We start from the raw sequence: 14806 nt of genomic DNA, 5'->3' as shown, positions 1-14806 counted from the left end.
GCCCGCTTTTCTCGACAAATAAAGGTCATAGACACAGTGTCTGCAGGCGGAGCTAACTTTATGAGGATTCATGCTGTCGCGGGAACACCGACGGTGGAGCCCCACGTAGCAAGAAGATGACCCGAAGTTGCTCGGCAGTGGGCTGCAGCACCCGGGATACCGTGCTGAGCCGGGAGCGCGGCCTCTCCTTCCACCAGTGCGTGAGAGCAGCCTCCGCGCTAATTCCGAGCACGGCGAGGCCGGAGGCAGGGCTGGCTGGGACGGGGCGGGTGGGGCGCCATGCCATCGGCGTGGCGTGGCGTGGCGTGACGTGCGTAGCGTGGGGGCGGGGGAGGGAATTGGGCAACTTTGAGGGCTAACGCTTTTCCTCGTCTTCCTGCTCAGTGTTTGCTTCCAAAGTGCTTGCTTTCTCCATTAGCTTTTAGCAGGGGTTACTCGAAAGGAGTCTTGCTTCCTTTCGGGAGACCGGAAAGGAAGGCAGTTTAGAAGAACTGCTGAAGGCGTGCGCTTTCATTAGAGTGTGTGGCTTGCTCAGGAGCATGAGTACAGATCAGTTTGTTATGGAACTGAACTGGAGTCCCCTTTCCCACCGCGCAGGAAAGCCACTTTACTGACTCCAGGTTTTAGTGAAGGAAAGTCCAGTGGTGATTGCAGGGTGCCAAGCAAGGAGAATGGGCAGCCGGTGCCGAAAAGTCCCGAACTCCCTGATGGCTTTTAGGACTTTTAAAAGCAACATTTGGGGTGAGGGCTGCAGGCATTTGGGGTGAGGGCTGCAGGGTGCATGACATTCTGATTGAATGGGGGGTAAGATAACAGTCTGGTGTTTAGAGGATGTGAATCATTGGCCTTATGGTTCTAACCAGTCTGAGGTCTAAGTACTTGTGGTCAGCAGGTAGTCACCATCCTCCACCAGGTTGAGGGGTTAGTTTTTGCAGAACTACCCAAAGATATGCCATCAGATTGTTTTGTATATCCCTTGAGGAGGAACTAGGACTCTATTTATCACTGAACTATTGTTCAGGCTATCTGGCTTAACTGCTTCCCCCCTACCCCCTACCCATTCCCTAACTCCCCTAACTTCCCTAATTAGTCGTTGCTTGGGTTCGCTCTTTGGAACTCAGGGAAGGCCTAGGAGACTGAATATTTTTGGGTTTTGTTTGTTTGTTTTTTTGACACAAAATGGGAGACACAGAGGGCTTTTTTACCCAGGAGGGCCCTGAAGGGACCTGCTCAGTTTCAGATTTTCACCAGTACTGTCATTACCAGTTGTTCAGTATCATTAGCCCAGCTCTGCAAGCCTGGTCCGACTCTGGCTGTAACTGGTTATGCAAGGAAATTATATTTGGCACAAGAGTGGGGCTTATTTTCAGACGGATCTAATTTGAACCCACATCTGTGGTGTAGTCTAGTAAAGGTCATTGAGATCAATGAGAAGTGGAAAAGTGCATAGAATAGATACTCACAGACAAAAAGAAATGTACAGTGTTTTTTTTAAAGTGGTAGCCTATTAAGGCAATATGAGGGGTAGAGAGTCAAACCCCTGACGAAGGACTTTTATGAAAAAATCAAAAAGAGCTGTGTGGGACAAGTGGTATTTGAGTTGGACCTTGAACCTTACCTAGATTGGAGAGTGGGGCGGAAGGAATATAGTATTTAAATAGGAATAACATGGAAAAATATAAAGGGATGGAAAGTGAAGATGTAATGTAGAAGAGTGGGAAAAGTAACTTGGAGACAAATTATCTAAAAAAATTTAACATGTCAAGTTAAGTAGTTTCAACTATATATGGTAGGCCATTTGTAGTATTGCTTAGTTTAAGTAGGGCTGCGTCCTCCACCTAAGCTGTTATAATTGTATCCTTTCTTCTCTGGGATTTGTTTCCATCAATTAGTTCCTGTCCTCTTTTTATTGTAAATTGCTCTACTGGTTACTTGCCTAAAAACACTGAACGTGTTCACATGACTTCCACTTTTAAACAGACACACACTCTTGAACCTTTGTGCACCTCTACACTACCCTCCCCTTCCATTTATAACCAAGTTCCTCAAAACAGAAGCATACACCTATTTCCCTAAGTCCTGTTGCCTTTTCACCCTACTGTAGCCAGATGTCTATCACCACTATAATGAAACAGCACTAACTGAGGGTCATTGGTAATCTTGCCAAATCTAAATAAGCGCTTGTAAATCTTTCTCTTGACCTCTTTTAACCTTCAGTCATATCGACCCCTCCTTGAAACTCTCATCTCCCATAGCCGTACTGACACTCTCTCCCTCGTTCTCTCCCTTTTCTTTAATTTCTTTCTCAACTTTTTGCTGCTCTGTTTTTCCTGTGCCTTTTTCTTAGTTTCTTTAAATAGGGAAGAACTGGCTTATTGCTTTTATTTGTTTTATATGTTGAGAACCACAGTAAGACCTGCTTAATTAAAAAAAAAAAGTGATGCATTTATTACAGTAGTCTGCTATGATTCTTCCAGCCTGATTTCTTCCCCATTCATTCCATTTTCTAGATTTCTGGAAATGATTTTCCTAAAAATGCAAATTTTATCATGCTGGTTCCCTGAAGGAAGGATTTTAATCCCTTGGGCTCTTCAGTGCCTACAAGGTAGAGTCCAAGCTCCTCTGTGAATCCTTTCCTCATACACCTCTCTTCCAATCTGAAATATATTTCTATTATTTTATAATCCATATGTGCGGAATTAGACACACGGAATCGTCTGTCTTCTTGACACTTAGGAAGTTGTAAGCAAGGCAGGAAAGAATAGAGACAGGAAAAGGAGTTAGAATACTATGGTGTTAGTTTTGGTGACAAGGTAATATTGATCTGAAGTAAGGGCTCAGCAAAAAGGTAATCTGAGAAGGAGAGAATTAGTCAACTTGCTGTTGCCTGAAGCCTCCATCTTCAAGCTATGTGATCCTGGAGCTCTTTCCATAAAAAACAAAATAAAACAAAAACAAAGAACCTGAATACATGCCTCTGATATATGGATAGTGATTTATAATAATTTATAAATTTATATATGAAGTGATATACTAATATATATTATGAAACACAAAAATTAGAAGATGAGGCAAAGAGTTATAAAAATGAATTCTAATAATTTCTTCAACTCTCAATAGATGAGTGTAGACTTCTGTGGTGGCCATTGACCTGAAGGATGGATCGAAAGCTTATGTAAGGCATACAAGACCTTTTGTGATCTGACCTCTAGCTACCTCCCATCTATAACTACTCCCAGCTACCTCTGCACTCTCCTTTCAAGCCTCCTAATTAGTTTACTTTTCCAAGCTTTATCAGCCAGAAAGTTCCAAGTAATCATTTCATACCTCTGTGTCTTTTGCATCTGCTTGGAGTGGCCACTCTGCATGGCAAACTCCTATTGACTCTTCAGCTCTAGCTCACATATTATGTCCTCTGAAGCCTTCCCAGCATCCCCAGCACCATCACCACAGTCGTGAAAGAGGTTGTAAGGACATAAGCAAGGCACTGTGGTTGAAAAGCCTGAATCAAAATGACTCACAAGTGTGGAAACTGTTACTATGAGAATATTGGTGCTCTGTCAAACACATAAATGGCTAAATACAAAGTGGGACTGGCAAGTTAAAATTTAAAGTGTCCCTTTGATTCATTCCCTTTTTGTAGGTATAAAAAGATTAAGAAATTCAATTTATTTCATAACCAAGGAATTTATGCATGATCATTTGGAAGAGTTTTTGCCTTAATTGTTGTAATGACTTCTATTTTTAAACTTTTATTTATACATAACAAACACCTATTACCCATCACTAGGAATAAGCAGATGTTAACATGTTTGCTTTTGTTCTGTTTAGAAGAGACTTAAGTTATAGGTTTAGTTGAAGCCTTGCCCCTCAATCATTTCTCTCCCTCCCTAGATGTAACCACAGTAGAATTGGTTTTGTTAGCCACTTTTCTGGAAAATATTTGATGTGCAGGATACAAGAAGTAAATCTCTGCTAATAGCATAAAAAAGACATAGTCGATAGGAGGAAGAAAATGGATTCTGTATTACAGTGTAAGCCATTTCATTACTGTGTATATGAGATGGTGATGGATTTGGGATTTTTCTTCTGCCGGAGGTGGTTTTAGACTAGGGAGACATGAATTCCAGTTTTAATTGACTATTTACTGGTAGCTAAACTTGGCTGCTCCAGTCTTGGTTTCATCTTCTGTAAAAGGATAAAAACCTGTCTTGCAGAGTTTTTTAAGACCAAAACTAAGTCTTTAAAATATATATATAGCACAAGGTAAATGCTTTAAAAGTGGTATCAATTGTTAATACCAATTTAATTTTGTCCAGAACGCAAATTAGTCAGTCATGCTGGTTAGACTGCAGTATTTACCAACCCTTTTCATGTCTTTTTGAAAATTGGAAATATTTGTTTAATACTTTGGGGCACACCTACAAAGCAGTTTGGGACTAGTAACTACTTCAAGGGCTCCAGGTGGCCCAGGCCCACCCCATGGGCTAAGGGGATTGATAACTGTACTGAGCAGGCATGCCAGTTGGGAAGCTTTGCATCAGAGAATCAGGCTGGTAATGTAACTTGGTGGACTAGTCAACTTTTGATGGTCCCTTGCATGGTTAGAGACTACACCCAGTCTAGAAATGTGGCCTCACAAACACGTGCCATCAGTTAAGAAAAGAGTCCAGTGAAAACAGAAAGGTGTGCCTCATCTTTATTGGAAAAATAATTCTCTGTACATTCTCTCTTGATCAAGTAGCATTATCTTCCTGGAACAATAAAATAAAAAGTTCCGAAAGTGGAATTAGTTGTTCCTAAGAAAGAACAAACCTTGGATAGTACTTTACCATTTACAAAGTGCTTTTGAACGCATCTGTATCCTCAGGTACTCTTACTATCGCCCTGGAGGAGGCTGACAGATTGAGAGATGTATCTAATACTACATGGCTAGTAAAAGGGAATTGAGACTTAGAGGTTTACCAATTCAGTGTTCTTTCTCAAGGTGATTGAGAGAGTATCTCAGAATTAAGTTTTATCATAACTGTCATATCATTTCCCTAACAAGTAGCTAAGGAAATTAAAATTTTCACCAGTTTCATTTCTAACAACTATGTGTTTTAAAGCCTGAATTAAAATATATAAAAGTCATAGGCTACCTATAGATCTATCTCCAAAATAAATCAAAGAAGAGGGTGCAGGGAATTCCTGGTAGTCCAGTGGTTAGGACTCCGTGCTTTCACTGCTGAGGGGCCGGGTTCAGTCCCCGGTTGGGGAACTAACATCCCACAAGCCACGCAGCATGGCCCAGAAAAAGGAAGGAGAAGAGGGGACAAATTTCTGAGGGTCAGGAATTGAGGAGTGGATAAGGTGGATGTTACGGAGTATCTCATAAGATTGCAGTCAAAATGTTAGCCAAGACTGCAGTCATTTGAAGCCTTGACGGAGACTGAAGGATCTACTTTCAGAAAGGCTCCCTCACATGGCCTTTGGCCGGAGAACTCAAGTTTCTTGCCAAGTGGACTCTCCTTAGGGCTCCTTATGACATGGCAGGTAACTTCCCCCAGAGAAAAACCATTCAACAGAGAGAGCAAGGACAGATCCTCAGTGCTTTTTATGATCATGTTTAATGCCCACTATCACGTCTGCTTTTTTATATTCCTTAGAAGCAAATTACTAACCCCAGCCCACACTCAAGGGGAGGGGAATTAGGTTCCACTCCTTGAAAGGAGGAGTACTGAAGAATTTGTGGACATCGTTTAAAATTGACATAGGGCTTCCCTGGTGGTGCAGTGGTTAAGAATCCACCTGCCAGTGCAGGGGACATGGGTTTGAGCCCTGGGCCGGGAAGATCCCACATGCCACGAAACAACTAAGCCCGTGCGCCACAACTTCTGAGCCTACGCTCTAGAGCCCGCGAGCCACAACTACTGAAGCCCGCGCGCCTAGAGCCTGTGCTCCACAACAAGAGAAGCCACTGCAATGAGAAGTCCGCACCCCGCCACAAAGAGTAGCCCCCGCTCACCGCAACTGGAGAAAGCCCGCGCGCAGAAACAGACTCCATGCAGCCAAAAATAAATAAATAAATAAATTAAAAAAGAAATTGACACAGGAAAGGAAAGACACACATATTAAATTTGAGCAGATTCTGTTAAGTGTAGGTTATGAAGATAGAATGTGCAGGGTGTTTAATAGAAGAATTGTCCACATACAAATTGAAACAGATGAGATCACTTAGATATTGAGCTTTTGGATTTAAATTTATTTTATTTCAGTAAATTTAAAAAAGCACGCAGGCTTTCTCTAGTTGCGGCGAGCGGGTCTACTTTTCGTTGCAGTGCGTGGGCTTCTCATTGCGGCGGCTTCTCGTTGCGGCGGCTTCTCGTTGCGGCGGCTTCTCGTTGCGGAGGCTTCTCGTTGCGGAGGCTTCTCGTTGCGGAGCACGGGCTCCAGGCGTGCGCGGGCTCAGTAGTTGTGGCTCGTGGGCTTAGTTGCTCCACGGCATGTGAGATCTTCCTGGACCAGGGCTTGAAACTGTGTATCCCGCATTGGCAGGCAGATTCTTAACCACTGTGCCACCAGGGAAGCCTGAGCTTTTGTATTTAAAAAGTCAAAGAACTTTGAAAAATGAAATCAGATCAAGTGAATTAAACTTTAATTAACTGGACTTAATGTTTATGTAAAGCAGTTAAATAATAAATCGGTTTATATAATAAATACTACTGTAGTATTACTATATTTTCATGTTAATGGAATTTTAATATGATTGCTGTAGATTTCCAACTGATACCATTCAGCGCTCAAAATGGATCAGGGCTGTTAATCGTATGGACCCCAGAAGCAAAAAGATTTGGATTCCAGGACCAGGTGCTATGCTATGTTCCAAACACTTTCAAGAAAGTGACTTTGAGTCATATGGCATAAGAAGAAAGCTGAAAAAAGGAGCTGTGCCTTCTGTTTCTCTATACAAGGTATTTAAATCTAGGTGTAAACAATATTAAATTTTACAGAGCCTTTACAAATCAAGACAGCTCACATTACAGCTAGATTTTACAGAGATAAACACAAAACCAAAAACCTAGGACTTAAAATAAATCCTATAATACACTTTAAATGCCTAGAAAATTAGTTTTTTAAAAAAATATATATGTAATATTAGTAATTGTGCTTTGGAGCTTTTTAAAAAATAAAAATAAAGCATATACGGGACTTCCCTGTCGGCCCAGTTGTTAAGACTCTGCGCTTCCAATGTAGTGGGTGCGGGTTCCATCCCTGGTCGGGGAACTAAGATTCTGCATGCCATGTGGTGCAGCCAAAAAAGTAAATAAATAAAATGTATAAATGTAAACCATATGTCTAGATATACATAAAGGTTACTAAACTGATCACAAAAATCAACTAGTAGATATAAACAGCTTTAGAATTCAGGCTTTTGTTTAAGTATGAGACAGTTTTCACAATACTTTGAAATTATCTACCCCCTCCTTTTTTTGGCTCTCCCCAAAAATGTTATTGATCTTGACCAAAAACATACCTAATTGTTAGCATTGATATAGAAAGAGGTATACGGAAAATAGAAGACTTTCTATGAGTCAGTCATCAGTATTGGTGTTACAGTCTTATGTTTCTTTTGATTGCTTTTATTTTATCCCAGTCACCAGTATTGGTGTTACATTCTTATGTTTCTTTTGATTATTTTTATTTTATCCTTTTACCCCTTAGCCACATGCTCATCTATGACTCAATCACTGTCTGCAGTCTGCAAATAGTCATCCAACTGTTCTATCCTTACTCTACCCTCACCTTCCTCTTATTCATTGGAGTCTCCTTCTTTCGGTATTGTTTTACCTTATTCCCTCTTTCAAAAGAATATTGTTGGTATCAAATCCAAACTCATAAGTTCGAAGAGCTTTCTGTTAATTGATTTGTGCATCTCTAACTGCCCTGAATTCTGTTTTTGAACCACATGTACTTACCCTCTGTATATATGATAAATTGACTTGCTTTTATGCTTTCGTTTAAAATCAATAATAGTTACAATTTATTGGGACCTACAGTGGTCCAGGCACTGCACTAGGCGATTTACGTAAAGTATCTTATTGTATCCTTAAAACAACTCTGTATTATTATCCACATTTTATAAGTGAGAAGATAAAGGATTATAGATGTTAAGTCACAGCTAACAAGTGAGGGGAGCCAGGAGTGTTAATTCCAAAGCCCATGCTCTGTCCTGTGCCTTCCTGTTTGTGCAAATAACTTCCCTGTCCCCTCCATTAAACCATGTTATTACTCCTTCAAAGAACAACTCAAGGGGCTTCCCTGGTGGCGCAGTGGTTGAGAATCTGCCTGCTAGTGCAGGGGACACGGGTTCGAGCCCTGGTCTGGGAGGATCCCACATGCCGCGGAGCAGCTGGGCCCGTGAGCCACAACTGCTGCGTCTGCGTGTCTGGAGCTTGTGCTCCGCAACAAGAGAGGCCGTGATAGTGACAGGCTCGCACACCACGATGAAGAGTGGCCCACACTTGCCACAACTAGAGAAAGCCCTCGCACAGAAAGGAAGACCCAACACAGCAAAAATAAATAAATTAATTAATAAACTCCTACCTGCAACATCTTCTTTAAAAAAAGAAAAAAGAAAAAGAACAACTCAAAACTCCTGTGAAACCTTCCCAAATTACCACCACCTTTCTCTAGTTACTTTAATCATTTCGGAAACTTTCAGCATCATGTTACTATTTCTGTATAGAAGCCAAAAAAAACAAAAACGAAAACAAAAATCCCAAAACTTGTTTACATTATCCCAGAGATCATATATTTTAAAAAGTCAGAGATTATGACCTTTTCTTTCATAACTAACTCTCCACAGCAACCAGGTGAGTGCTTTGCATTCAGTGGTATTTTTATAGATAGTCATTGTGTGATAATTTCTAAAATAAACTTCACTTTCTATTTGTGTCATAGGTTCTCCAAGGTGTACACCTTAAAGGTAAAGCAAGACAGAAAATCCTAAAACAGCCACTTCCTGATAATTCTCAAGAGGTTGCTACTGAGGACCATAACTACAGTCTAAAGAGACCTCTCACAATAGGAGCAGAGAAATTGGCTGAGGTGCAACAGATGCTACAAATGTCCCGAAAAAGACTTGCTTCTGCAAAAAACTACAGGATGATCAAGAAGAGAAAGGGCTTACGATTAATTGATGCACTTGTAGAAGAGAAGCTACTTTCAGAGGAAACAGAGTGTCTGCTACGAGCACAATTTTCCGGTATCTTCCCTAATGACCTGTAATACTTACAATGTAGCTCTTAATTTTTCTGAAATATCATTACATATTTATTTTATATTGCCAATGGAAATATGCTTTTAGCTGAGAAGTGAAAAGTCTCTAGCATAAGCAAGAAGAATGAAAAATAATCACCAAAATCCTTTTATGATTTTACAATTTTAAAAGTAATATGTTTGGGCTTCCCTGGTGGCGCAGTGGTTGAGAGTCTGCCTGCAGATGCAGGGGACGCGGGTTCGTGCCCCGGTCCGGGAAGATCCCACATGCTGTGGAGCGGCTGGGCCCGTGAGCCATGGCCGCTGGGCCTGCGCGTCCGGAGCCTGTGCTTCGCAACGGGAGAGGCTGCAACAGTGAGAGGCCCGCGTACCACAAAAAAAAAAAAAAAAAGGTAAAAGTAATATGTTTATTACAGGAGAAGCAAAGAAATGTATAAATAATAAAACTAACACATAATCCTACTACCCAGAAATGAGATCATATGGTTTATACCATATATTGTACTTTTCACTTTTTTTTTTTTAATAAATTTATTTATTTTTGGCTGTGTTGGGTCTTAGTTTCTGTGCGAGGGCTTTCTCTAGTTGCAGTGAGTGGGGGCCACTCTTCATCGCGGTGCGCAGGCATCTCACTGTCGCGGCTTCTCTTGTTGCAGAGCCCAGGCTCCAGACGCGCAGGCTCAGTAGCTGTGGCGCACAGGCTTAGTTGCTCTGCGGCATGTGGGATCTTCCCAGACCAGGGCTCGAACCCGTGTCCCCTGCATTGGCAGGCAGATTCTCAACCACTGCGCCACGAGGGAAGCCCTGTACTTTTCACTTTCTAAAAATATTAAAAATTTTTTTTTAATTTATTTATTTATTATTTATTTTTTTGGGCTGCTTCGGGTCTTAGTTGCGGCACATGGGCTCCTCGTTGTGGCACTCAGGCTTCTCTAGTTGTGGCATGCGGGCTCTCTAATTGTGGTGCGTGGGCTTAGTTGCCCTGTGGCATGTGGGATCTTAGTTCCCCAACCAGGGATCAAACCGGCATCCCCTGCATTGAAGGATGGATGCTTAACCACTGGACTACCAGGGAAGTCCCTACTTTTCACTTTTTATAATCACACACTTGTCACTGCAAATTCTTTGTAAACAATTTTAACTGCTAGATAATTTATCACTAAAGTCTTTTTTTGCAGTGAGTTGAACTAGATAATTTGCAAAATCCCTTTGAGTTTGAAAATTGTGTTAAGTCTCCAAATTTTTTTCTGTAATACTCTATAGAGTATATATATGTTCATTGAAAGACTACCTAGTCTTCTTTGTGAACCAGGATATTTGAAGAGGGGCAAAGTAAGAATTGCCAACTTACTCTCTGATGAAAGCAGCAGAGATTTTGGATTTGCATTCTGGTAAAAGAAGCATGTCCTTTTCTAGACAAGAGTAGGTATCTCCAATGGAAGAGAGTATTTTGTGTTTTTCCAAGAGGGGAATATAGGTTATAAATAGGGGTCTGCACCAGGAACAGAGGTTTTTTTTTTTCTCTCAGTGGTAGGGAAGATTGTTCATTCTGAATAGTTCCCTATCCCCCAAAATATTTCTTGTGTCTAATTTTCACTCTCAGATAAATGATGACCAGGGAACAAACTAAAACTGATAAATGTCCTCATAATCCAGAGACTTAATTTATCCATTTATTTCATTTTCTTCCCTGTTCCTCTAAAAATCTCCACTCAGGCTGCCAGTGAATAGTAAAACATAACGACTGAAGTTGACACATTTTTCGTCCCTCTTTGTAGTGAAATGATCCAAGATGAACAGGATAAATTGGTTAACAGTCTCTAAGATTGGATAGTAACCTCTGAACAAACTCAGTTAAAATGTAACTATTTGAATTTTGGTGCTTATCACATTTTATATCCAAATGCTATGGTCTATGCCTGAAAATGTTACTGTACACATTTTTCATCACAAAGAATAAATTTATTTTAACAGATTTTAAGTGGGAGTTGTATAACTGGAGAGAAACAGCTGAGTACTCCACAGAAATGAAGCAATTTGCGTGTACACTCTACTTGTGCAGTAGCAAAGTCTATGATTATGTAAGAAAGATTCTTAAACTGCCTCATTCTTCTATCCTCAGAACGTAAGTGAATTACATTTTAGATATTAAATAAAATAAACATTTTGTTCTTTCACTGTAGTTTATACATTAATGCTATTAGTATTCATACTCTCCTTTTGTCCACTTTCTCTTTTTAAAAACTTCTAGGTGGTATTTGCATGTTATCACAGTCGATATTTCACCCACAGAATGAAGACATATAGGCTGACAAATTTTTTTGCATCTTTCAGTTGGTAGAGACACTCTGGGTGGTAAAATCTAAATCTTGAAATATTGGAATTTCTCAGACACTTCAGTAGTTTTAATATGTGACTAATCTAGAAAATCGAGAACAATTGATTGGTATCTAGGTTGATACCATTGGTTTGAGGCAAAGATCAAAAATCTGAATTTTTCCTAAGCACTGTAGTTGGTGCCAATGCAGGCTCTCCAGAGACCAGATTATGAAAAATAATTTTTTAGAATTTGTGGTCAAAATACATAGCTATATTTATATTCTCTTAGTGGGAAGCAAATAACAGTGACTTTTATAGTAATGCCTTATAAATTTAATACTCAATTTTTACTGTTTTTTTCATCACAGGATTTACAGATTCTTTTATTTTTATTTATTTACTTATTTGACTTAAATGACAGACATGTGTTATTGCCTCACAGTTCTGGAAGTTAGAAGTCCAAAATCAAGGTGCTGGCAGAGTTAGTTCCTTCCGAGGGCTGTGAAGTAAGGGTCTGTCCCATGCCTCTCTGCTTGGCTTGTAGATGGTGGTCCTTCTCCCTGTGTTTCTTCACATCGTCTTCCATTATCCATGTATGTTTCTGTGTCCAAATTTCCTCTTTCTATGAGGACCCAAGTCATGTTGGATTAGGCTGTGCCCTAATGACCTCATTTTAATTTGATTACCTCTGTAAAGACCCTATCTCCAAATAAGATCACAACAGATGCTACAACTTGATTACCTCTGTAAAGACCCTATCTCCAAATAAGATCACACTCTGAGGTACTGGAGATTAGGACTATGATATATCTTTTTTGAGGGACACAAGTCAACCCATACCAGTCACTTTCCTGCTGCCCAAGCCTCCCATTACCCATAGACTTCTTCCTGTGGCTCACTGAGCTTCTGTGATGTGATGTGGCTCCTGCTGGACTCTGCGGCTCATCTCCTGCCTCTCTCCCTGCCCTCTTAGATTCCACATTCCTATTGTAAGGCATTTCTTGCTGCTTCCTAACCTTCGAGACTTACTAGTCCATCTGCCTGAAATGCCCATTCTCCCTGTTAGTCCTGGAGATTGGTCCTCACCCTTCAGGCTCAGATTAGGTATCACATCCTTTCTGAATCCTGGCCTGCCATTCTTCCAATTCTGGACCAGGTACCCTCTTGCGCACACAATGTGGAACTGAATCTTAGTACTTAACACTGTCTTCCCCGCTAGACTGTGAGCTGCCCAAGTATGAGGTCTGTGTCTGGTTCTTTGTTACACCTCCTGCCCTGGAGGGGTGCCTGGAACACAATGGTCTGTTGATAAATATTTGTGGACTGAAAGGATGCCTGGATGGTTGTTTAGGATTTTGAACAGATGTAAAGAAGAATTGCATTGGACCTCAAATCGCTGTCTAAAGAGCAGCACTTCATTTAATCCACTGCTATTGGGGCAGAGGCCGCCCAGGAATGGCAGGAGCCTTCTCTCCTGGAAGGTGCTTCTTGGTTTCTTATTGCTTCAACTTTAAAACAGACTCATAGGGGCTCTGGGCTGGAGAAACTCCTAGAGATCATGTAGTCCAACCCCCTCTTTTTTTTTTTTTTGCGGTACGCGGGCCTCTCACTGTTGTGGCCTCTCCTGTTGCGGAGCACACGCTCCAGACGCGCAGGCTCAGTGACCATGGCTCACGGGCCCAGCCGCTCCGCGGCATGTGGGATCTTCCCGGACCGGGGCACGAACCCGTGTCCCCTGCATCGGCAGGCGGACTCTCAACCACTGCGCCACCAGGGAAGCCCCAACCCCCTCATTTTAAAGAAGGGGAAAACTGAGGCTTGGTGGGAGGAAGGACCTTGATTATTATGAGGGTTCTTTTTTTTCCCACTTGGGGGGAAACTTCTCTTCTTTTAAATTGAGATGTAATTGACACATAACATTATGTTAGTTTCAGGTATACAATGTAATTATGTGTTTGATATTTGCATTCGATATTTGTATATATTGCAAAATGACCACCAAGATAAGTCTAGTTAATATCCATCACACACATAGTTACAAATTTTATGTGTCTGTGATGAGAACTTTGAAGATCTACTCTCTTAGCAACTTTCAGATATAGGTACAGTATTATCAACTATAGTCACCATGATGTACATCACATCCCCTTTAAAAAAAAACATGAATGAGAATTTTCCTCCACACATACTATTAACATAATACTACTACTAACAAATTTAGAAATGAGAGAAAAAGGAGGAAAATTCATTAATTGTTCCTCTAGGTTATATTTAAACAATTACTATTAACATAGGGAATTTTCTTCCAGTCTTTTTTCTGTGCTTAGATTTACTAGTTTTTTACATAGTTATGATCTTGAATAGCTGCAGAATATCAGGTAGTCGTACCCTACTTAACTTTGGCATTCTCCAACTATTGGACATTTATATTGTTTTTATTTTTTGGTTGTAACTGCTGTTTTGTATATTGAGATGAACATTTGTGTATAGGCTGATTCACTCTCTTCCATATGTGATTTTACCATTTAGGCCAGATATTACACTTATTTATAAACGTCTACTTTCTGGTAAGCAGGGGTCATTTTTATAGACACTATGTTGCTATCACTTCCATGTGTTTTTTAGTCAAGTCCTCTCCTTTGCACTGGTTTTAAAGCATTAGTTACTGATTTTACACTACAGTTTATGTGAGACATTCCATACGACTTCTCATCTCCCCCCCACCCCGTCCCCCATGGTTTTCTTCATTTCTATAGTTCTGCATCAACTCCTGAATTAAGTTTTCTCTGGTAATTCCAGCTCACACTGATCTTTTTTCTCTTCATGTCATTTTTCATTTTGTAACCTTTGCTGTGTCATTATTTTGATTTACAATTTTAGTACTCAAAGGGTTGCTTATTTCTTTGGATACTTTGTCTGAAACTAAGTTACCTTGTTTAATGTGATAGTAATACATGCTTAGTATAAAACATTGAAACAATATGTAAGTATATAAATACCAGAAAGTGAAAAATATTTATAATACTTCCATTCCCCTAATCCCACAAAATAACCAGTTAGCAATTTGGTATGTATTCTCCCAGACTTTAAAAAAAAACTATCCATCACCCAAATTTTGTTTTCATGGCCATCTATTATTCCAGCATATTAGAAATACCTAGATTTTATACTGAGAAATCTGAATGGTCAAAATTTTTTATTTGATTACATTTCCCTTCATTTCCCC

The 14806-nt window shown here is 40.3% G+C and overlaps 1 protein-coding gene across 3 annotated transcripts in view; it reads left to right on the top strand.

The window, feature by feature from the left end:
• The first annotated feature begins 21 nt into the window (after positions 1-21).
• The window catches only part of THAP9 (THAP domain containing 9), a 21660-nt gene continuing 6875 nt past the window's right edge, over positions 22-14806 (top strand). The window contains exons 1-5 of one of the 3 annotated variants that reach the window (XM_060147915.1): positions 76-196; positions 2511-2605; positions 6758-6953; positions 8944-9247; positions 11236-11386. In XM_060147915.1, the coding sequence (XP_060003898.1) occupies positions 6810-6953; positions 8944-9247; positions 11236-11386 (599 nt within the window). In that variant the 5' untranslated portion in view covers positions 76-196; positions 2511-2605; positions 6758-6809. Of the gene's footprint in view, positions 197-2510; positions 2606-6757; positions 6954-8943; positions 9248-11235; positions 11387-14806 lie in introns of all 3 variants that reach the window. The other 2 variants (XM_060147914.1, XM_060147916.1) reach the window with 2 other exon arrangements.

Source organism: Lagenorhynchus albirostris, chromosome 4 (genome assembly GCF_949774975.1).
Source record: "Lagenorhynchus albirostris chromosome 4, mLagAlb1.1, whole genome shotgun sequence".
Classification (NCBI taxonomy): Eukaryota; Metazoa; Chordata; class Mammalia; order Artiodactyla; family Delphinidae; genus Lagenorhynchus; species Lagenorhynchus albirostris.
This window is presented reverse-complemented; position numbering and strand designations above follow the sequence as displayed.